At 46.1% G+C, this 24,413-nt stretch overlaps 2 protein-coding genes across 2 annotated transcripts in view; one reads left to right on the top strand and one right to left on the bottom strand.

Annotated features, from left to right (window-relative positions):
- LOC135398939 (tRNA (guanine(6)-N2)-methyltransferase THUMP3-like) overlaps positions 1-24,413 on the bottom strand; it is a 283,535-nt gene that overhangs the window by 95,509 nt on the left and 163,613 nt on the right. The window lies entirely within an intron of this gene.
- On the top strand, positions 168-24,060 carry LOC135398937 (transforming growth factor-beta-induced protein ig-h3-like). Its single transcript, XM_064630509.1, has 14 exons — positions 168-449; positions 5,231-5,437; positions 12,215-12,343; positions 14,970-15,067; positions 15,982-16,136; positions 17,682-17,843; positions 18,749-18,899; positions 18,983-19,123; positions 19,940-20,149; positions 20,213-20,349; positions 20,538-20,705; positions 20,969-21,067; positions 21,153-21,387; positions 23,088-24,060. The coding sequence occupies exons 1-14, from the start codon at positions 292-294 to the stop codon at positions 23,342-23,344; spliced, it is 2,307 nt and encodes a 768-aa protein (XP_064486579.1). The 5' UTR covers positions 168-291; the 3' UTR covers positions 23,345-24,060.

The following is a 24,413-nucleotide window of genomic DNA, read 5'->3' as shown; positions in this document are numbered from 1 at the left end:
ATTTCTTCCGTCTTGAATGTGACCGTGAAATATGCTGTCAGGTCAACGGCAGCCGATGGAAAGAGTGCGACAGAAACAGGGGGAAAGAGAAACTCGTGTCGGCTGTCGTCGTTCTGGAATGATCGGTCTGGCCTTGGCTACGGTTATGAGCTGGCAGGATGCGAGAACTTCCTCCTCATCCTCCTCTAGGTCGCTCGCATAAAAAGCTCGTCGCGAAAACCGCGTCGTAGTTTTTTGTGGCTTCTAACTGTAGTGCGTCCAACGAGTAACAGTCCTCTCAAGGTGTCGGACATGGCGCGCGCGATTCTGAGCGCTGTCGTCTGCTTGTGTCTTCTGCTATGCGTCGCAGCGATTGAACGGGAAGGTGTCGATGACAGTGGGTCACGTCAAGGTTCAACGAGAAGAGGAGGAAGATTTTTGAGTTTCCTCTTTCCGCAAAGTGTGCATCGGTGAGTGATTGATTGACGTGATTAATTTGTTGGTTTGGGGGCATAGCCGGGGTATTACTCTCTTCGGTGCTGATGTCTGCGGCAGGCTATGGTTTGATAATTAAACGTTCGCGTTTGCAACGACAGACTTTCGAAGTAATTAGTTGATTAAATCAGAGTCTTTGTGATCAGTTGGAACAACTGGTTACCTCTTTAAAACAAGCAACAGCATTGAAGTCATAATAGCTTCCGCAACTCTGTTAATATTTTTTAACAGAAATAAGTAGGAAAAATTGCGATATCAAAATGTAAAAATGAAGTTTCATCCCTTGCACGAACTGAACATGATGGTTAGTACGTTTTACGAACAGTTAAAGTTCAATAATAAATAAGTACATTGTTTGAATCACAAAGATACAAAAATAAAATAATAATAAAGGATTAGACATATATATATGGTAGGGAAATGAAATAAAACCTCGTGTTCTGAGTGTAAGTTTATTTATTTATTTATTATTTTTATTTATCACAACTTGTTGTCATCAACTTTCCGTGAAGTAATGCTTTCACCCAGCTACATGTAACTTCGACACAGAGCTAACGCGTCCAAATACACGGCAGACCCGTCCTTTGCATGTACCGTGAACATCAGACAGAATACAAAGCCTACGTTAATCTGAGATAATCATATTTGCCCCTGTCTCATTTTTGTCACCGCTAAACCTGTCGTTCACTGTGTCAATACCTCCCAGCAGTAACTTTACCGGAACGATACACCAAACAAAATTCCAAGGCACGCCTGTTGACAGGAAAAAGCGCGTGACCCTTACACGAAATGGCTCCTACGAATACTAAACTTCTAAGGCAAACAACACTCACTTTGCTGCTGAGTAACTATACTAGGCATAGATATCCAGGAAGGAAACCGGAGCGAAAGAAAAACATAATAATGCCCCTTTTCTAATCAAACTACACCAAACTTTTTAATCAGATAAATGCTTGTCATGGCGCTTTATCTTCATGTCCACCAATTGAAAGGAAGCGAAACTACTCTCTAAAAACGGAACTTCACCGCATAGCACGCTGTGCGCCAACCATTGCCACGAATGATATGGTTATCGCTTCTTATTCGAAGAGATAGGTGGGCATACGCCTTTGCAATTTGGATATATGAAAATTGCCACAAAAAGGCGTACGCCCCCATCTCTCTTCGAAGCAGAAGCGCTAACTCTATCATTCGTGGCAATGGTTGGTGCACAGCGTGCTGTGCGGTGAAGTTCTGTTTTCAGAGTGTAGTGGCACTGGCGGATCTGCTGCTAGTCCTATAGTCAGCGCTCTGACGACAGACGATATCCTGATATGACGTGCGCATGCGGCGAACCTTGTTTTGGTTACACCACTTGATTTCGTCACGGACGTAGCGTTTTCGTGTGTCTATGAGGACGAGGCTACGCCTGGAGCAGTACCCAGGAAGTCCTTCTTATGTGCGTGTCCGTGAAACAGACACGCACAACCATCCTTTGTGAAGTATCAAGCCGAGATAAACTTCATCCCTTTCGAGAACGAAACAGTCTCTCCACGAAGCCCGCAATAAATATGATCCTGTCTCAATGGCACGTGAAATAATAGGAACGCAATAGGATATATCGTCAGCCATGACAGTGAAGGGAGCTTCACAGTTGGCTACTCAACTCTAACAATGTCTGAACCAGGCCATCCTGCGGTTCTCGTATAGCGTATTGAGGAATACCGAGGCGACTGCAACGCAATATGTATTCATTCTTGAACGCGAATAATGTGCAGGTATCGCATTAAAATCGTTGGGAACAATGGGCGTATTTTATTCCATCCTCTTGGGAGGACTGAGAGTTACCTGTCTTCGCGGGGAACGTGAACCTATTGTGTCATGGCAGCAGGAAACTATAGATTTGTCCCACCGAGTAATTGGACTGGATACAGGTGCTACTGTAACAGGATGATAAGTGCACTGTAATTTTTTTTTATATATATACAGCGTGTGAAAGGGTGTTTTCGCAAATAAGCATCCGTTTGATTCCGCGGGCTCGACTGAAAGGTGTAATAACAGTGTTAACACTGTTATTACTGTTATTTGCAAGTGGCATTTGCGCAATTGCGCAAATGCCACTTGCAAAACACCCATGTAAAAGAGTGTGGTATCCCAAGCAGCACAATGTACTGAAAGTCGAGTGCAATAGGGGTGGTCGACATGTGTCTTATCAATGTTCTTTAGTTTCACAAGTCTGTTCAAGGCCTTCCACCTACCCGTCCACCCCTATTGCACTCGACTTTCAGTACATTGTGCTGCTTGGGATCACACAGAGTATTACACGACATGTCCATAAAAATCCGTGCGCTACATAAGATTTCGGAAATCAAGGGCCTGAAAATGAGAATGGCCTTCTGTAAAAACGGGTGCAAAACGTCAGGGGCCGAAAAGCTTCGAAGGGCCGGCTTTAAACCTTACAGGGGCGTAAAACATCTAGGGGTATAGTAATACTCCATACATTCTCTGTGAATTTGTGACAGAAAAGCGCTCTTTATACCCCCTATTCACACTAAAAATGCGTCTCACAAAGCACTTACGCCCCTTTACCATCTCTTTTACCACCACTTTACACCCCTAAACATTCACCATTGACAGGGCTTATCTATTGTTGCATAATGTATAAAGCCACCAGCTCGCTCGCTTGCTTCCTAGCCATTTTTTTTCATTATCTGTTGTTGTTTTGCTCGGGGGACGACAGGCAGGAGAAAAACATTATTGCGTCCCACACTCGGTCCTTGACTCTTGGCGGTAAACTTTTGCTGCGTCGTCGGCAAATGAGCGAACAGCGGTCTTTAATTATAGCCGTGCTCACACCGCGGGCCTCCCGACAACGTCACGTGACATTCCTCATCTGCGCCTCGCCTCCCACGGCTAGTTTAGAATTTGCTGCCTCATTGCAGAAAGGAAAAGGGAGAGACGGCATGCTTGCTCGAATAATGTGTTAATCAAACAATCAATATCTCTTGACCCTAGCGTTGAAGAGAAAGCTAGAAGAGAAATATTAAATGTATTTGAGAGTTTTTTATTTTATTTTATATAGTCAACTTGCCTTCTCGTGTTTCACCACTACTGATAACAATAAATTACGCAAAATATTCAACATGTTGGTCACGGTTACGAGAACTTGAGAAGTTCCGAAACGCAGATACTAGTACTATTTAAATTTTGATAAGCGCAACAAAGCGTTTGATTCGTATATATGGAACTTTAACCGAAAAGTGACCATGAGAGGTGGGGGTCTACTTGGTTAAAACAGAAAGGATATACTTTAGTTTATTTAGTTAACTCAAACTGCAAAACAACTTTAAAAGACTTTAACGACAGGCCATGTACGGTACCACTGAAAGGGTTATGTAAAATCAACAACATTAAAAATTTCGAGGGGGCGCATGAACACTCGCTATGTTAGTTACATGAATATTTCATTTTTCAGGTTCATATCGTAGAAACCACATAGACAGTAACAGGTAGTAGTAGACATTACATAAAAGGATACCACATATAGAAAGTGAGCAAATAGACGATAAGTGAAATCGTTACACAAAAAGCGCGAAAGCTGTATGATTTTTAGAACAATTATCGTTACAAAAAAAAAAAAATCGCATTCTTGTCACATTCGTCTCTTCATCCCAGTCTCTCTTTCTCAGCATCAACAAATATATTTTGCAAAGCTAGCTACAACTCAGTCAGTTAAAGATGATTGCAGACGCCCGTGTGTCCAACCAAGAGACCGAAGTGGAGAACCTCTGCCCAGATATCTGTCCCAAATTGACATGGTGAAGCGTTGACAGGTACAGAGACGAAGGAACACACGACAAGCTTCTTCGTCTTATCAACTTTGAGTTTGATTCGCGATTTTCTGGCGCAAAGATATCTGGGATCATACTGCGCCGTACTAATCGTCTTATCAACTATAGCACGAGGCAGGCGTGCACGAAGCAGTAAAAAAATAAGCGAACTGGCGTAACGCTGTTGAGGTAATATTTCCTTGAGTCCTAGATGGTGACCGCAGTGTCCATTTCTCTGGGTTCACCTCAAGGAAACGTTCCCCTCTAGGGTGTGTAGGAAACAATGGTCCCTGAAGAACTTGTCCCGACGGCAAAGGCAGAAAAAATGGCCCATCCCAGTCGCGCGCGGGAAACTGCCAACAACAAGAACTACATGAACAACAACAAGAACATGAACAACAAGTGCGGTACCATACCTCAGTGCACGTAGCGAACTGAGACTAACCTGGGCATATAAATAACCTAATTAACCTAATAGTAATAAACTAACCAACATGCTCCACTCTCTCTCCACTGCTGATGTCGCAAGCAAGAGACACTCCGGACGCGGGACCATTTTTTCCGCCTTTGCCGTCCGGAACCATTTCTTCCGGGACTATTTTTTCTGGAACCGACCACGCTTGAGACGTGAGAGTGCAGGCTGTCCAGTGGTTTATCCAGAATCCCAAGCATGGAGGGGTGTTGGTATATCATATCATTACCGACATGTGTCTAAAGCTGAAATCACAAGGGCACCCCCTGTAGGGGGTACACAGGTGAAAAAGTTAGGGGGTGTCACTGAACATTTGGGGGGTGTTAGGGTGTGTAGGGGGGTCTGTATAAATCACTGAGGCTGTCTTAGTTCAGCGTACTTCTGCTTAAACGGACCCTTACTAAACTCAGTACAAGTATAGCAGTAATTTTTCTTTTCTTTTCGCTGGGCCAACTATCTCTCGTCCGTTTTCCAGTCGCCTCAACCGCTGGGGAAGACCCGACGTACGGGAGGTCGCTCCGACCGAGGAACAGGTCGGCGACGGGGACGGCGTCGTGTGGAACGGCGGAGGTGCCTCGGCTGTCTTCGTCGATGCTCCCGGAAGGAACCAGTGGGAAAGGGAAGACGGATCCACGGGCATTTTCAGCATCGGATTCCCACCTTTCGAACCGTGGTGGAAAGGGTATGGTACTCTTTTTGTGGCTTCGAAAAATGTGTCTAATACGTGATCTCGAAAATGTGCCCCGGAACTTTCATTTATTCCGAATTGTGTCACGCTTGGACAGCGCAAGAGGGTGGGGATATGGCTAATAAAATCCATAGAAAGAAAGTAAGGAAGTGAAGAGGCGATAGTATTGTTCGCTATCAGAAAGTAGAAATTAATCCCATTGGGTGTCATCTTGCTGATCGCCTGAATCGCTGAATAGCCTGATTCACATTACTGCGTTTACGGCTCTGTACAGCGTCTATACGTGGTACCTTCGCTTGAGGTTTGATGTTTTTTGGCGCAATAACATCAGAGGTCATAAGTACCTTCGTTCCATCCGGAAGGATGTTCCGTTGCAATGATTGGCTGTTAGCGGACGTAACACGCAAGTGCAACCATAAACGCAGCGGTGTGAAGTATACGTGCTTACATGTAACGACAAAAGTGAGAGAAAAAAAAGGTGTAGATAATGTGGGTATTTAAATGCAGCACAAACTCTCACTGCGGTGTTTTTACGAAGCGATTACAAAAAGTAATCTATGTGTGTGTGCGTCATATTTTGTCAGGTCCTGTTTCTAGTCATTACCGCTTTTTCCTACTAAGGAAACGTTAACGTGTTCTCTATTCTTAGCCACATTTATTCCGTTAGTCTAGAACAATAGCCCTTTGTTACCCTCCGATGCCGGAAGTAACCGAGAAGAACCTATGTCAGAACCTATGCCTGAAGTTAGTTCTCCCTATTCAAGGACGTAAGATGATAGTCACATGCCCCGCGGACGTCTCCGATAATCGTTGTTTCATCTGAATACAGAGTTACACTAAAATGATTCGTATAGAAGACATACAGGAAGAGCACATTTCCTGCAGCGTTAGTAAAGTACGACGGAAACGTACATGTGTGTTGCTTGCTTCCATCCTTTATGGTCAAGGGAATGACAAAGCACTATTCTCTTAACTTCCAACCGGATTCCCCCAAAGATTTTCATCTCTGCCATCCGGCACTTGGGCGTGCCGATGTGAACAACCTCCCAAATCTCCGCGACAGACCACTCATCATACATCCTGCTGTCTTCACGTAGTCAGTGCCCTCCCTGATTAACATACAGACATCCGTCTGGAGCGACTTGCAATGATGGAACAAAGAGGCGGAAGTCGTCGTCGTCTGCAATGTATCTCGTGGTCGTCTGCAATGTTATTGTCAGAAGGAACAGGTCTTGGCGGGGCTCCCACCCTCCACCGCGCGGTCAAGCTCGACTAACAGCTTCCGTAAACTTGACCCAAAGCACTTGACCTCGGGTGACTCACGCGTAGATTATGTATACGCCGGTGGCCTCTCTCTCTAAGGCTGTGAATGTTCGACAGCCATCATTCTGTGTCGGTTCTTATCGGCAGTGAGTAATGCTCATTGGTGCCGTGAAAGCTCTGTGTAACACTTGGATATTCATATTCAGCATGCACAATTTAGCATTCATGAGTGCATTCAGCACTGTTCAGCACGTGATGTGATGTGAGTAAAGAAAAAAATGGGGATGTAAGTTTCGACGAAGTCAAACTGGCTACCCCAGTACACTTAATGCAGAAAGTTCAATCTGATGATGAGATGATGAAAACGCAAAAGGATGATGTCCAGAGACGAACAGAGATGATAATTGAGTTCAACATGTAGGTCAAAAGTTCAAGAGCTGCGCCCAAGTTAGAGTAAAGTGGCGGAATCACCGGGGGCACACAGGACACATCACACATTCACCGTGTCATAGGATGTCCATAAGCCCGGTTGCATGCAAAAAGTCTTCAAGTGCCCTTAGCGCCTTGTCGGACGAAGGAGGACCTAATAGTTTCGTGATGTCGAAGGCTCGGGAGTCCAAACGAGAGAGGCTTGCTCGAAGGGCATTAGAGCACGTATGTTGTGGTGCTTCATAGTTTGTGAAGCAGCAACAACAGTGCCTTTCATCTTTCAACAGCAACAACAAGTTTGGCAAGAGAAAGAAATAGCTAGAACAATTGAAGACTTACACGCAATAATGGTATAAGTACGGTGCAATCCGAATACGACTTGTACCATTATTAACCCGTAAGTCTTCGGTTGGCATTTCATTTGCGGATAGTGCTCTTGCGTTGTGTGAATTTCGCTACGCAATGCTGAACTTACCCATGGCTGACATTTCCAACAGCTCTTTCGTTCCAGTGTTAACTTGCAGATGGCTTCAACATACTAAGGCTCGCTGTTCCTCGAACGTCGAACCGCGCCTGTTGATAGTAACACGTTGCGCCTAGAAGCGCTAAAACCATGCGCAAGAAGCATGAGACAACACTACTAAGATAAGGGGGAAGTCACATGATAGTAGGGAAAGGGAAATTTGGCTGGCACATCTGATCTTGGGGAGGGCGCGGGGTTGCGTAAGCAATGCGTCTATTGGTCCTTCGGGCACGTGTGAATAAACTTGTTTTTTTTTTTTGGCGGGCTCCACGTGTTGTCTCCAAGCAGCACAATGTACCGAAAGTCGAGTGCAAGAGGGGTGGACGGTATGTGTCTTATCAATGTTCTTTAGTTTCACCAGTTCGTTCAAGGTCTTCCACCTACCCGTCCACCCCTATTGCACTCGACTTGCAGTACATTGTGCTGCTTGTGAATGTACTGAAAGTCGAGTGCAATAGGGGTGGACGGGTAGGTGGAAGGCCTTGAACAGACTCGTGAAATCAAAGAACGTTGATAAGACACATACCGTCCACCCCTATTGCACTCGACTTTCAGTACATTGTGCTGCTTGGGTCTCTCCTTCTTGTGGTTATAGCACTTCTAGTTACTTGTTGCGTAGAAAATCAAACCGCAGATCATTAATACCAATTTTGCAGCCTTCCCGAAACAAATAAATATTTGTATTAAACAACAGCAATTTTATTTCACGGTGATACTGGATATGTGGATTAGAACTATACATGTGAACAACGCAAAGCCATCACTGAATATTGGGGGTGGATATGTTTATTGCAAAAAGAAAGAGAGGAAAGGTTAGTTCTGCACAGGCCGACTTGGTATTCCTTAAAAAAGAAGAAAAAAGTAGGACTTAGAGGCTGGTCGAGAGGCCGGAATCATGAAGGAAGCGCGGGAGGGTAGTGGTGACCACCCCCTGGTTGCGCAGGACTGGGCTGAGCAGAGTGGCCAAAGAGAAGTTGGGGTAACCAAATTGTCGTGAGTGCGCGTTGGAGGACGAGTCGTTGAAGGAGATATCGGTTGCAGGATAACAGATAGTGCTGAGTGTTGGCTTCCACGCAATAAGTTGTGCAGCTTGGGGAGTTCGATTGGCGCATTTTATATATAGGAGTGCGAGTGTGCGCTCAAGAACATTTATTCTAAGGCGATGGAGCAGTGATTCTTCTGCTCTATCGCAACGACAGAGAATAGTAAAGTCCGGTAGGGGTCTCAATGAGTCTTAAGACAGGGTCGTAAGAGGTACTGTCCGCTCGGAACTGTCGGGTACGCACACAGCGCCAACGGATGTGCAGGGAACAGGCAGAGGCCGTTAAGGGGTAGAGAGGTATCAGGGAGAGCTCCACGGTATAGATGTAGCGCGTCTCGCCATTGTGTCTGCGCTGGTGTAACCAAGGATGTCTATATACGTGCCCCGTGAGCTGGGTGAGAGTGTGGAGAGTGCATATGGTGCTAGGGCGAAAAGAGAGCAGAAGAGCCGGAGAGGCCTTGCTGTCAGCCAGAAGGACCCACTGTGCAGCCGGCAGGCCGAGCAAATGCTTTAGAGCCGACAGGGTACTGAGGAGTTCTGCTTCCATAGAGGGCATTGGGTAAGGGAGGGCAAAGGCTTGCAGAGGGTCACTGTCAAGGCACGGATATAAAAGGGCAGCGCCGGAGCAGTCTGCCGTGACTGAGCCGTCCGTGTAGGCGTGGCGATGGTTGTGATACGTGGAGTGCAGAAAGTCGCTTGCGCTGAGGATCGGGTGTGCACGGAGGGACAGATATTAGCACGGGCAAAGGTCCACATTGCCGGCGCGTTACACGGAGTGAATGAGGAGGAGGGAAGATGACCCTTCAAACGGGCGATGGCCTTGACGAAGGCGGAGCACGGGCAGTCGTCGTCAATAGGGCCCAGATAGCGGTGACGGTGACGGGTGAGGTAGCGAGTATATACGCGAAGGGTATCAGCATCCTGCAGTAAGGAAACAGGCGTCACGCGTGTTTCAGCAAGGGTACAGTAGGTCCCCGATGTTCGTGGTACTCCCAGACAAGTGTGGAGGTCGCGTGCCTGGGAGTATAGCTCGCGCTCCTTTACCCCAGGACGATCTACCAACAATCTACCCCAACGTGAGGGCCTGGTGAACGCGATGAAGGTCAAAGCAAGACGGGCCCCAGCAGTGGTTTACCTGGAATTTCGTTCCTGGGGGGTGGGGGGGGTGATGGGTTCCGCATGGGGGTGTCGTTACATGCTTTTGACGAAATATTGCCCAATCCCACAAAATTTTAGGGGGTCTCCCGCAGATTTTTTTTTGGGGGGGGTGTTAGGGGGGGTCTGGATAAATCACTGGAACCCAGTATACAGTGAACCCTCGTTATTATGACCATGGTCGTTCCCGAACATTTTTGTCATAATGCGGAATTGTCATATTAATGGGGGAGATTTGCAGAGGTTCCGCAGCATTGTCCCCCAAGAGTATGGTCATAAAGCGCGTATGTCAGATTATCGGGGGTCATATTAACGAGGGTCCACTGTACACCAGCGATACGTCTGAGGACGTGAACGAAGGCTGTCGCATTTGTATAGCAATCATTTTCCACTCAATATCGGGCCATGTACGCTACGAAAAAGTACCGAACAAGAACAAAAAGGCACGGTGTCAACACACAGGGCCGTCCTGTGACTGTCATCTCCCTGCAATGTGTTCGCGATGCAATCAACGACCCTTCGTCCCAAAGTTATGCCAAATAAATGTGAGACACGATAATTGGAAACGATTGATTGATTGATTGATCGGGAAAAGAAAAAAAAGCTGATATTAACCCTCATTCCAAGTCATACAGCAAAGGGAAGTAATAGACAGCATAGAAAATAGACACCGCCAATACTAGAACTCATCCAGCTTTGACATCACGGCAGAAGCCCACGCCAGTGAGACAGCGCGAAAGAGGTCACGTGCTCATGAGAACCAATAAGGATAGCCGATCCTCTTGCTCCTCTGACGTCAGAGCCTGACGCGGACGTTCATTCCAGGACTTATATATCGCCACGTAAGACATGTATTTTTTTTTCTTTCAATATGCTGGCGCGCAGTACAATGCACGCATCATGTAACGAATCACATATATCAAGCTGTCACAACCCCTTTAAGAGGAAACTATAGAAAAGCACAGAGGAGGCGGGGAAGCGGAGGTGTTCCCGCTGGCAGCGCTCCAAGCGGGGAAGGAATACAATAAGTTGGTGTTGTATCGTTTGGTTGTCGGACGTCGCGGTTCGTGATCCTTTCATTTATTTTCCCCGCTTTGTCCCTTTTTCTTTTCCCTTTTATTTGTTGTTTTCTTTGTGAAAGTACGTGTGTACATGTACATCGGTATACGATGCGAGGATCCTTTGCCCTTGAAAGCGATGCCATGTAGCAGACCTCCCTCGCAACTCTGTAATGGTCTTTTCGAAAGAATGTCCAGGATGTGTGCTCGAGGCGTGGCTGTTACATGTGATGACTGAGCGGTAAAGCTCGCTGCTTTCGAAAGTGTTTTACATAAGATAGGAATGAAAGGGGTAATAAAAAAAGGAAAGAAAGAAGAATGGAAATAGCGATGGATATGGCCTTTTATTTCCGACTACAGTCGAACTCCTTTACAACGAAACTCAGGGGACAGCAAAAAAAAAAAAAAAAAAAATGCAGTAAAGGTATTTTCGTTAAAAAGGATGTGCATTATTGGACCTATAGGGCTCCTGCGGGACCGCAAAAAAATTTGCTGTAGTGGTATTTTCGTTAAAAAGGTGTTCGCTATAAAGGAGTTTGACTGTATATAAAACAGTGACACCAGACACCTTTTAATATCAATAATGGATTGAGAAATGATTTGATTTGGAATCTCCTGCACGCAAAGATAACGATACTTTTTTTATACTTATTTTGCTATACTTCTGGCACAGTCTTGTGCAATGGAACGCGAGAGCAATCCATACACGAAATAGGATACAGTTATGCAATGCACTCAATACAAATACAGTAACAAAAAAAAAAATCGTCTACGTCACAGTCGAACCACAGTTCGTGTTTTAGTCATAATCATTCATAAGCATGGGTACAAGTAGGATTACATAACGCTATATCAATGCTCAGCAAAGCTTACACCATAAAAAAGTACACCAACACAATCAATACACATCAGTGGATAATTAGGGCTTTTGCAGTAAAAATGTCAAAATGCAAGTGTGTTTGCTACAGTTCTTCCCATAGGCTCTCAAGTCGAGACAAACAATCCCGACAAGGTGTCGCAGTCAACGATCTCCTGAGGAAGGTTAATTTTCTAACGCGAAAAACGAACGTCTGATGCAGTTACATTTGTATTGATACCGAATGAAAAATCTTGTTGCGCTTAATGCGTGTGCGATTGTAATAAACAATCTGGTGTGGCTTTATACGATTATTCATTATCAACTTTAGCACGATATGTACATACCTCCTTTTGAAGATTGCCAGACACACAATGTGCATGCATCGATCTCTTAAAACTGCTCCCGCGGGAAACAAGTACCCGATGTTCCTGGAACATTTCAGACCTCACATCTGCCAGATCAGGAATGAAGTGGAAGACGACACGGAATCAAATTCCACTCTACCTTTGGGATTCAATTTCCACTCGAAGCAATGTCAAGAGACGGATACGTCATTCGTCTGCACAACAAAGTAAGCCGCATATATATTGTCGTTTATTTCTTCTCTCTGCATGGTCTTCGCCGCTTATAGAAAGAAGGAACGCAGCCTTGCAATATATGCACGATGTGGATGCGCACGCAGATAACACAAAGGAAGGCAAGACAGGGGACAGTTCCTATACAACAAAAAAAAAAAAAAAAAAAAAAAGAAAGAAATCCTGCAGACAGCAGCTGCAAGAATTCTATCTGCATGCAGAATACGTTCGATGGATATGCCACGATATAGTATCCTATAGCGTTCAAAATCCCAGATATCAAAATCCACAATATCCAAATCACAAATTGCAAAGTCAAAGCTTATATATGTGCGAGCCCTGAGAATGACCGTGTTTTAAAGTATAGGATATCACTGAGCAACGGGCCCTTTTTTACACGAAGTCGTCTTGGCGACCTTGGCGACCGTGGAGACCTTGTCTGTGTTTGTCGTTTTTTTGTCCCCTAGTCTCGGGTTTTTAAGTTATGGAAATGCACATTTTAACGACGGGTTTGCTTGGCATCGCGGACCCGCTGGAGCAACATAAAGAGAAGCGACGTGGATTACCTTACGGTCACGGGAGACCAATATAGTGTATATAGTGAGACCGAGGTTTGCTCAAGTTCGTTGATTACGGATCCCCTGCGTGTTGTATAGGCGGTGCCTGCCATTAGACTGCCGATTTGGGATTTTGAACGTCTGGGATTTCGAACATGTGGATTCTTATAACTATATGAGATATCGGGATACCCCTGTGTTATGTGGTGTCTGTTCTCTTTGTTTCCTTCCGACATTTCGGCTCAGACATCGTCTCCCTCAGGACCACCCGGACTCAAACGAAAGCTAAACGAACGCTGCCACACGCTTTCTTACGGGGGCTCAGAGACACCGTGCAGGATAGTTTAATTAAATTCGCGGCCAATATACTATATAATAGACGACTCTAGCGCCGCGAGTGGCCGGTGCAAGGTATTGTGGGATATTTAAGGAAGAGGGCCCGCCCATTAGCTCAGCCGATAGTTTGCAGTTGATGACGCGTGACCGTGGCCCTCTACGGTAGAGCCCTGCACCATCCGCGGATGGAAGCGGATATCCGCGGATATCCGCAAGATACTTGCGGATTCGGATGAAGATTTAGCACTTTCTGCGGTGTGCGGATCGGATGCGGATGGCGCGAGGTCGGATGCGGATCGGATGCGGATACGAAGGCAGCGGATCGGTAGCGGATCGGATGCGGATATACCGCGTGCTGTCATTTTTCCACCAGCAATTTATTTGTATTGCGCGCCGACAGCCGACAGCGAGCGCATGTTCGGGTTCACCTTTGACCATGCACGGCGGCAAGACGGGAGAGGAGGCATTCTGGCGTCTCGAACCGCGCGAGCACCGACGAGGTAGCGTTCCACGCGTTCAAGAAGTCTCTCCATATCGCGTTTGTTGAAAGGTTTACCTTTGCTTGTCGTCATGACTGAGTCCTTCCGTGACAGCATGGAGGCACCCGAAATTATACCAACATGCTTCCGGCGGTCTTTACGCGTCTTTCGAAACGTGCGGATTTTGCGGATCGGATGCGGATGATGCGTTTTGCTCAGCGGATCGGATGCGGATGTAAACTGTTGTGTATGGTGCGGATGCGGATCGGATGCAGATAACGTGTGCGCGGATGCGGGTCGGATGCGGATGGCAAAAATCCCATCCGCGCAGGGCTCTACTCTACGGCAAGCGGACGATGCTCTTCGCCCCTCAAGATACCCACAGTGCCTTGCGCGGCTCACATGATGGCGCGCGCAACTTCGAGTAATCCTCTATTGAATTTAGCCAGCGCTTTCGCAGATGTCACGTCGCTGAGAGTGTGACTTCCGATTTCTGTTCTGGCAAGCAGTCGAGCCACCAATTCGAGCCCAAAAGCTTTCTGATTGCGTTTTATCATACCTCAAAACAGTCCTCAATGACCCTTTATGTTGGCCGCGCGCCCCGTCGTGAAAGCCGTCTATCTCGCTTATCTAAAAATCTACGATGTGCTCTTGGATAAAATTTTGCATATACATGTAAACTCGAAATCTGTCGACACCTCCCGACTGTCCCTTTAGATGTCGCTATGTCAGAGAAGATCGTCTTCAACCACACTTAACGGTTGCACACAGAGTCAAAGCCAAGGCCTTCTCGACCGTTCCAAATGTGTGTGTGTGTGTGATATGTTTATTAAGAAAAAAGGAAAGAAAAGGTTAGCCAGGCAAAGAGCCGGCTTGCTATTCCGAAAAAAAAAAGGACGAAAGGGGAAGGGGAAAACGAAAAAGAAAAGCGAGGAAAACGAAAAAACAAAACAAAAAGGGGAATCAAAAAAGAAAACGAAGGGAAAAGAAAAAGAGAAAGGGGGATTCGAAACAAAGGAAGGGAAGAAAAAAGAAACACGGAGGAATCAAAAAGAAGGAAGGAAACAAAAACAAAAAGCAACAAAAAGAAAGGAAAGGGAAAGAAAACAAAACGAAAACGAAAAGAAAAAGGAAAGAAAGGAATGATCTGCTCGGTTGGTCCTGAAGAAGCCGGAGCATGCCCGAATCGTCCCCAAAAGCTATAAATCCCAAATCTGTAAAGACTAGCTCAGGCAACCTTTTCCTTTCAGAATAAAGAACACTAACGAGAGCAAGACAATCACTGAGAAGTATGTCTGTTGCCATGGCTACCAGCGAAGAAAGGACGGAGGTCCGGGATGCGCGGAAGGTAAGTAAAAAAAAAAGTGCGATTAATAGGGCTAGGAACGTTATAAGAGTTGCAGAATCACGACGAAGTATACTCGCGACATTTTTAGGCGTCGAAAAAAGAGACAACGGGGTTTATTTATGTTAACGAATGACATCGGCTGATAATTCGGATACAACCCGCTTCCTACGCGCTTCAGCAAATTGCGCAGATGAAACACAAGACGATCTAAGGATTAAAAAGATAAATTACTCTGAGTGTTACGGTCAGAGACAGCTACCATCATGAGCGGCAGCACAGCGGTCAATACCTGTATTTACCTGTATTAACCTTAGACACCTGAGGCTCAAATCCCTGCACACTACACCTAGTGAAGATAGACCAAAAGCCAGAGCACATCATGAGGAATACTTGCACGCACTGGCTTGACGTTACAATGAAACAAAATTTAATATGACGTTTCGATGCCTGTTCGGGCATCATCATCATCAGAATGAAACAAGAAACAGTACGCCATCCGAGTTGTACTTATAGCTTAGTCTTGACCTTGTAGCGTCAAGGTCATGACTAAGCTATAAGTAGAACTCGGGTTGAACCCGAAAAAGTATCAAGTGCAATGCTTTACTCCAGCAGTGCATACGTTTCCTCTAGCGCCAGCTGTAACGCATAACCATGGCCGGCGATAGGGGGAGGTGGGGGGGGGGGGGGCGAGTAAGGCGACCGCCTTAAGCCCCGCGCTTGCATGGGCTCCGCGCAGGAAGCCCTCAACCAGGGATTACTTTTTTAAAATATCAAGTATGCACATAGTCGTGTGAAACAGGCCCCGCGATATGCCTTTGCCTCAGGCGCCGCACACCCCTAGATCCGGCCCTGCGCATAACCGAGTCGCTTAGCGAAAGCGTAATACGATGAATAACGTCTTATTTTGTTTAAAGTGAACCTGAAGGACATCATGACAACCATGAAGGACATCGGCGCCTCCAAGTTTGTTGAACTCATCGACAGCGCGCGAATGGGGGAGGAGTTCAAGAAGACGAATGTGACCGTGTTCAGCCCCACGAACATCGCGCTCAAGGACTTCGAACACACGGTACGTACGTTTGCGTCGCGCAAATACCCGCGCAAAGTAAAAGCTTTCGAAACTTCTTCTAGCGTGAAGAGAGATTCGTCAGAGAGAAAACGCCTCTATTTACAAAAAGTCTGGTTCGAAGACAGCTTTCTCGTGCCGCGCACTAAGTTTCGGTATATGGCTGGGACGAAGTCTCTTACGCGCAGAGCACTGTATACGAAGCGTGATGTGTGGGACCTTTTCGTTGTCTGTTCATGTTTTACCTGCTGTGCTAAACAACAACAACAAATAAATCGTGGCTATGACATGCTGCTGCTGTGTTCAAAGACTTCCCTTCTTTTATGGAAATTTGCAAGACACGTAGAAAACTAGTCCTGCTTAGTGTGACACTCCGGAATTAATTCTGAGTCAACACTGATGCGTAAATTGCGCTAATTGGACATCATTTATGTATGTAATTGAATTCTACATGTTCAGCGCTGTAACTCACGCAAAATGTTGTTTCTCTATGTGATTCGAGAAGTATATTTACTTAATATCTAGTTTATTATCTATGCGATAGCTAGTTTTAACTTAAGGGTGCGCGATTAGACTTTCGCCTGGCAACATTGTCGCACGGCGAACGCGAACGAAGGTCGCTAGCGCCGTTGCTAGGAGACAGGTGCTCAGAGCGCATGATGACGTCATCTTTCGCGAAGTCGAAACTTCCGACGTCTTGCGAATTCGCTCGAAAGTTAGCAGAAAGCATAGATTGAGAAGTTACCCGTCAAAAAGAACTCGTTACAAGTTAAGTTACCGTGTGCAAAATGTAACTAAGTTAATAACGAAGTTCTTCAGCCTGAAATGTAACTCGCAGTTACTGAGTTACTTAAAAAAAAGAACGAGTTATTTCCAAGTTACTTCGGATACAAAATGGCATTACGCAGGTGTAGCGCGCGTGAGCAGTTGAGTTAGACCTTGAGTTTCCTGCGGAGGAGTGCAACACGCTTAGATCGTTTTCCTTTATGTCAAACAATAGACCTCTCCCTGTTTGTAAACAAATGACGTCATAGTGTTCGACAGCGCCAAAATGTGGTAGAATTGAAGGGACGCTTTGCATCTTTACTTCCTGTGGGCGTACAATGATTCAGCTTCATTTCAATGGCAGCGGTTCTTACTTCCTGAATAAAATACTGTCATTGATTGAATATCACGTTTTATGTTAAAAAATGCCATGGAGGAACCGGAGAGAGAGCAAGAAAATATGTGGATGTGAGTGAAAAGCGAGTTAAAAGTAACTTGGAACTTAACTTAAGTTACTTTGGCAAAGCTACCTGAAAAAGGAACGAGTTCCTCTGAAAGTTACCACGGCGCAAAAGTATCGAGTTAAGTTACAAGTTACCAAAAAAAGGAACTTAGTTACAGTAACGAGTTACTTGTAACGAGTTACCTCGAACTCTGGCAGAAAGACATAACGATCACTTATATATGTGGCGTGTTGAGAATGCTGTTCATTTTATAACAGTGCTGTCGGTATTCCATCTGTATTAAACTATGGTGGCTAATATACCTTTTTTTTTTTTGAAGAATGAAGTGAGTAACACAGCTGAAGATAAGCACGCGGATACAGTGAAGAACCACGTTGTGAAAGGAATGATAATGAGCAGCGACCTCACCGATGAAATGGTGCTCGAAACTGTTAATGGGAGGTCCTCCATTAGGATCAACGAATTCTACAATCCCGGAAAGGTACGTTTGTGGATTTAAATGCTCTCAAAAAAAGGAAACATTCTGACTGTATGAGCATATAGCTTATCACACAGAGACTACATCTCCAGATTGATAACATTTTAATCTCGTTCGGAATTTTAACTGCACTACGCAAGTGCTTCTGGTCCATTAAACATTCTTATACGTAAAATAAACGAGCCCCCCCCCCTTTTTTTTGTGTGTGATGAGAGCAATCTATGTACATTCACTCTGACAGGTATTTAATACATATCAGGATACTTAGGAATATTGAGAGCATGTTCAAAACATAAATTACAGTAATATACATTAGAACACTAACGACTCTTCCCGTGTAATTATTCACACGAGCGACATTCCCCGCAGAAGCGGAACACGCGATAAACGTCACAGCTTTCTAACCCTTGGGAATATCCTGCGACACAGCCACAAGATATTCCGTATACATAGCAGACGACAGGAAAGACGCTGACGGTGTCGTCTGCTAAGTGTCTTCTGCTAAGTGCGCAGTACGCCATTCCCGATGTTCCGCACCGTGTGAATGCTCAACATAACACGAGACGGGACTTCGTCTCTGTGAGCAGTGTTGTCGTTTTTTCTTCCAACGGAATATTCCGTGAGCATGTCGCTCGTGTGAATACACAGTTCATGTCCCCATATTCCTGGTTCCCTCTCTCACTTGCACACAGAGTATTAACGCTTCTTTGCTGGTTCGTGAGTCTGTCCTGTGGTCTTCTCGGACAGTCTGCCCTGTGTTCTTCTCTGTGTATGTGTCTCCCTCATACTCAAGGCAATGTTAATGTCGTCATGACAACACCAGCTTGCCTGTCTATTCCTGTTATGTTCAGCTTTTACGCGTCGCGTTTTCCACGTTAACATCGAAGAACGGTCCTTATACCCAACAGGTGTTGACAGCGAACTGCGTACCAGTCGTGTCCTACGACAACGTTGCACAGAACGGAGTTGTGCATGTGGTGGACGAAACCCTTCCCGCTCCCAGTCGAACGCTGTACGAAATCATCAACCAAAATGCTCAATTCAGCACCCTGAAGTCACGTGAGTCACTCGCCAATTGACGTCACGCATTATTCCTCAACTCCGAGACATCCATCCAAATGTGTGACCTATAAATGTTGCAGTATTGGCTACCGCTGGCCTCGAAGAGATGCTCAAGGATCCCAAAGGGCATTACACAATCCTGGCTCCCAACGACGTGGCGTTCTCCAAAGTCAGCCCGGAAACTCTTCAGAAATGGAAGAATGGAGAGTCTTGCATGAGCAGTGAGTGTCTAGACATTTCCCTTCATGTGGTTACAGTTTGGATTGGACAGTTCCTTTCTGCGTGGCGCCATTTTATATTGAAGCCCTAGCGAACTGCCTACTCAAGTGTCCCTATAGCATTGAAGCGGGGGCAGGTCCAGTATTTATCTGAGGGAATGGTTGGATCCGGTCTTACGCTGCCCAATATGAGGACAAAACCCATCGTTTGTTTGCCGCGAAAACATAAGAAATGAGCACGTGCCTCTCGACTACTTGACTTAGCAGCCGTGGGTAACCAGTGTAAAACGACATATGCTTTAGTAAGCAGGAGTTAAGGCCTTGTCGCCGTGATGTCAGTGACATAACCTGCCGTAGCAGTCTGCGCCTGAGCGGTTGCAAATACCGCATCCGCAACAGTTGAGTTGACCACAAGTACAAAGCTGGGGCAGTTTAGACATAGCTGTGTGAGCGCAATCAGACAAGGACAGGAAGTAACACAGATAGCATCGTCTCGTACGTGTTACCTTCTGTCTCGTCCCTCTGAATGTCTTCTGTCTCGTCTGTATGTCTAATGACAAGTGTTAAGACGCCTGTTGCACTTCTGTACAGAAGGGTTCCAATTGCGTTTCACATAGCAAATGTTTAATGACCAAGTACAGCATACAATTTCATCCACCTGCAACAGACGAGTTGACCACAAGCGTTATGGCGCCTGCTTTTGCAGAGAACGATCCCAGTTATGTTCCACGCGCCAACATGATTGATGATCAAGTACAACATCCAACTGTACATCATGTTAGATGTTGCATCCATAACCAACGACACCATTTTCCGCAGAACTTCTGAGGGGTCACGTGCTGCCTCACGTGATCTGCACCACTGCGATCCCGTCCTCCGCTCGTGTGCGCAACGTGGACAACCAGCCAATCACGATGGAGGTCGACGGCGAAAAGCTGTATGCGGATGGCGTCAGTGTCGTGACACGTGACATTATGGGTACCAATGGAGTTCTACACGTCGTCGACGAACTTTTAATGTCCCAAGAAAGTGAGTTTGCTAGGGCACATCGTGCTTCGGGTTTACGTAATCCGAATTTACCGCATCCCATAGGTAAGTCGTTGATGCAGACCCTCAGGGACAACAAGATGGCTGACCTGGTGCACCTCATCGAGAGTGCCAACATGACTGCAGAGTTTGATACCCTGGACAACTTCACATTCTTCGCCCCTTCGCCTGAAGCACTCAAGGTATGTACCGTTGGCGCTACCTCACTTGCACATGTGGGGCACTGCTATATTGAGATCGAGGACGCAAACAAACACATCTTAATTCCTGTAGAATCACTCCACACACTTTAACTTGAATTAAGACGTTTGTGTGCTGCCGATGTCTACAGGAGATGCTGAAATGTACTAAAGCTGAAATGTTCCGCCAGGAAGTGTCACTGAAGGAATGGGAAGACATGAAAGCCAGCTCCAAGCTAGCCGAGACGTTCAGGTTCCACACCGTTCAGTCAAAGCTTGGTCCGCGAAGCTTCTTCAACAACATGGTTCTTCCAACAGCTTCTGGACAGAATAAAATTCGCGTTAATGTGTTTCCCAAGGTATGTTCGTGTATTGTATTACTTTAAGGATGTCTGCATGCAAGCGGAGAAATAATTAAGGAACCTATCACATGTAGTGTTTACAAGGTGAACATTTCGCGACCGGGATCATGATGCGTAGATGTAGAAGACGCGCAAGAATAAGACACGTACTTTAAAAGCGTAGCTGTGTGCCTCCTGTCGCAGCGTACCATGATATGCATGTGCCAACGATGATACGGAAAGACTAGTCCCCTTCTTACTTCTTACACTTTGTTTAACAGGTTTTCAGCTTCGAAAGGCCCACTGTCACCGCCCAGTGTGCCCGCATCCTCAGCGCCAGCAACCCGGTCTGTGGAGGTACCGTGTACCTTGTAGATAAGGTAAGATGATAAGTCTTCACGGCGGCATTTCTAGTCACCATGGTATACGAGCAAGTGTATCCAATGAAGAAACATCCCTGTGCAGATTCTCGAACCGCCACATTCAGACGTTCTAACAACCATGGAAGGTGCTGGAAATTACAAGACGTTCCTCAGCTTGGTCAAGAGAGCTGGCATGGAAGCTCAGCTCAGGGGTAACACAGGCCCCTTCACGGTGTTGGCCCCAACAGATGCAGCCTTCCGGAGGTTGCCAAAGAAAGTTATGGACTCAATCAAGGATGATGAGGTGGAATCGCTCGTCAAACAACATATCTTGCCCGGTAAGTGCTTTAAGCTTTCAAGACGCTGCATCAACTCATCGGATGCGACTCAGTGTGGCTTCTACAGCTCAGTGGCGTTGCCGCTTGCGATAAGTTGACTCTCCAAGATGCCATCATTGCGGTGATCTGGAAGATCAAGATCACATTCTTTTCCTTTGCCCGCACCACCAACCTTTGAGAACCACACTTTCAGTGTCTTTAAAATCAGCTGCACTCCCGCCCTCTCACTGTATGTCAAAACTGCTTGATCCATGACCAAATCCAGCCGACCAACGCTCTCCAGTCATCATTAAAATAAAGTTGTTGCTTCTCGTAAAGTACTGTACAGCACCGTGTGGAATGGGCACGTCTTGGACACATTCAAGCAGTTTTGTTGAGATGCTGCCCTACATGAGGCAGTCCGCGTGATGCGCAGTCCTTTGTGAGTGCTTCCCATTGCTATAGTCCTGGTGCACTTCAAAGGGAATGTGACATGCGCTTGTTTTTGTCTCTCTCTCTCATTCACTCTCGTTTCTATCATCGTAAGGGGGGAAAGGGGCAGTGGCACGCATTGTTTCTGCCCCACTGGACAAAATATTATACGTTGAGCCGTTATAAGTGTGCTCGATTCGTGTCGTAGCTAGCGCTAAACTCCGCGTGACGTTCTAAATCCGAAACCTGACCAAGAATGTCAACTTCCTCCACGTGGGGACTTAGCACCAAGGACGTCATTCCGGCGTTCAGACACTTGGCAGAGCGGGCTTGGAAGGTAGCTCTGCCAACGTACTTACGACGCTCCGTGGGCAAAAATATACAGTATAAGTACTCTAAGTACAGTTTTTCTTAGCTCTTGCTGTGACGTCATGAACCATTACCCATTGGCTTTGGCCAACGGCACCTAACAGAAAACATAGTTAGCATAGTCGCGTGACGTTGCCCGCCTAAGTGTGGCAAGCAGTTCCGCGACTACCACCACTACTACCACCTCGCCAATAATAATAATAATTCGTCACGTGGATGTCACATGTCGTCTGCTTCAGCCAATCGCCGCAGACGATTTCAAACAGAAGCTTTCCATGCCTACCAGTGGCTCCCCATGCGGCTGCTGGGAATTAGTCTTTATAGCTACGGCCGCCGAAACCACGGTCGCGATTGGCGGACGCTGGCCACGTCACGTCATCTAAGCGAATAGGCTTTGTTTACCCTATAGTTGGTGTTGCTTCGGATGACTTTAGACATGACCTACTACTATACTAGAGACCTGGACATCCGCAATGCTCCCAGCACCGGGGTAGTAGTTCCGGCAATTGCCGCTTGGCTATGGGATTTGGCGCTAGCTCGCACTATTCGTTACCACGTGACTTGTCGAAACCGCGGCGATGTATGGTAGGCTGTGTTGACAACGACGAAGCAGTATAAGAGAGATAATAGCGCGTGCTTAGCAACAGCCTGTGTATTCCTGCGTAGCAGACTAGCAGACTAAAGGCGGTGGCAAGGGTGACTCCCTCTCCCCCATAGTGCTATGTGGCGCTTGCAGCGGTCACTAACGTAACTAACCCGTGACCCGTCTCTCCCATAGGGGATCGCCAGCTGTCCAGGTCTCTAGTATAGAGTAGGTCGTGCTTTAGATGCTGCGGAGCTCGTTTCGCTGGCTGGATAACAGACTCGATGATTTATATCCAAGCCAAGTCTAATGCTTGTTTATCTGCCTGGTTTTTCAGAAGTCGCATGCACGAGCGGTGTCTCACACAACGGCTTCCTCAACCGCCAGGAGTACCGCAGCCTGGAAGGTACGACAGTACCCACCCAGAGGAGCCTGCGCGGCAACGTGTACTTCGGCGGTTCGCGCGTCACCAAAGGGGACACGATGGCCACGAACGGTGTTGTGCACGGACTGGACAGAGCTCTCAACCTTCAAACAGAGGAGGAAAGATTTGGTTTCGGTTTCGATTTCCACCCGTTCTTCAGGCCGCTGTAAATGTTGGTGTTTTCTCTTAGCCTTGCAACCATCATGGAAGCGTCTGTAGTTCCCAAAAACAATCTAGAGTGCCGCTAGCATATTTTGGATAGCCAGCTGGTTATATTATTAGTTCTCCTCCACGAGTGTCACACACTGCAAACATGAACACATCTACTCAGTTGACACACCCGGTAACACCCACAACGTTACAGTTATTGTGCCAACACAAGTGTTATTGTTCTTATAGTTTTGCCTCCTCGTAAAATGTATTTGGAAACAAGTGAGATTTAGTACGCTGTGATTTACCTTTCGCTTTTTGAGAATTCCATGTAAGTCATCGACTTCGATCAGCGAATATGATCTATTTTTAGTGGACGAAACAGTTTGTCCACTTGCCTTCACTCAACTACGGCCCTGGTGGCATTATCTTCAATGTCTTGATATTTTGTACATATGAATCATTCACTTTGAGTCACAGACACAAGTCGCCGTAGAGCAGTACGATTTTGATAACGCGTTACGTTTGAGAGTGACGACTCGCAACTAGCGAAGTTGGCCCTCTACGATGTGGCTTGCATCGATTGCTTGGCTCTTCCCTGTGATGCGTAATATACAACGAGTCGCGCGTATGTGCCTGGTGCATAAACGAGCTTGATGCGATTTTTTTTTTGTGCTAATCAATCATTGTATGTTATTTATGAGATTGAATAAAAGGAAGGAATTTCGGCCTTTTCTTTCGCAACTTTTGTGGTTTTTTTCTCATACATTACACTATTTCAAAGGGCATATTCTTCAGATACTGTAAACGAATTTTCATTCGCGGTGTATTAATCTTCGCGAATTTCGCGACTGCTAAAAGATCGCGAACACAGCTTGAAGATTATCCCGCGAAAGACAGCAGCAAGAAACTAAATACTAGCGAATAAAAATACGTCTACAGTAACTCAATTTCGGTTCCCCTACAGTTTAGCGAGCTGTCCCGACATATAGCAGCGTGCTAATTTAGCGCTACAAAATAGCGCGCAAAAACAGCGCTGATTGTCATCGGACGGTTCTCATTTGCAAAGCGGCGCTAGCGCTATAATTT

Source organism: Ornithodoros turicata, chromosome 6 (assembly GCF_037126465.1).
Source record: "Ornithodoros turicata isolate Travis chromosome 6, ASM3712646v1, whole genome shotgun sequence".
Classification (NCBI taxonomy): domain Eukaryota; kingdom Metazoa; phylum Arthropoda; class Arachnida; order Ixodida; family Argasidae; genus Ornithodoros; species Ornithodoros turicata.
This window is presented reverse-complemented; position numbering and strand designations above follow the sequence as displayed.

Excerpts from the sequence above, each read along its gene's own strand:
- LOC135398937 (XM_064630509.1), top strand. The coding sequence starts at position 292 with ATGGCGCGCGCGATTCTGAGCGCTGTCGTCTGCTTGTGTCTTCTGCTA. Across the intron at positions 18,900-18,982 it reads ATTCAGCACCCTGAAGTCAC|TATTGGCTACCGCTGGCCTC; the intron begins GTGAGTCACTCG and ends TAAATGTTGCAG. Across the intron at positions 19,124-19,939 it reads TGGAGAGTCTTGCATGAGCA|AACTTCTGAGGGGTCACGTG; the intron begins GTGAGTGTCTAG and ends CATTTTCCGCAG.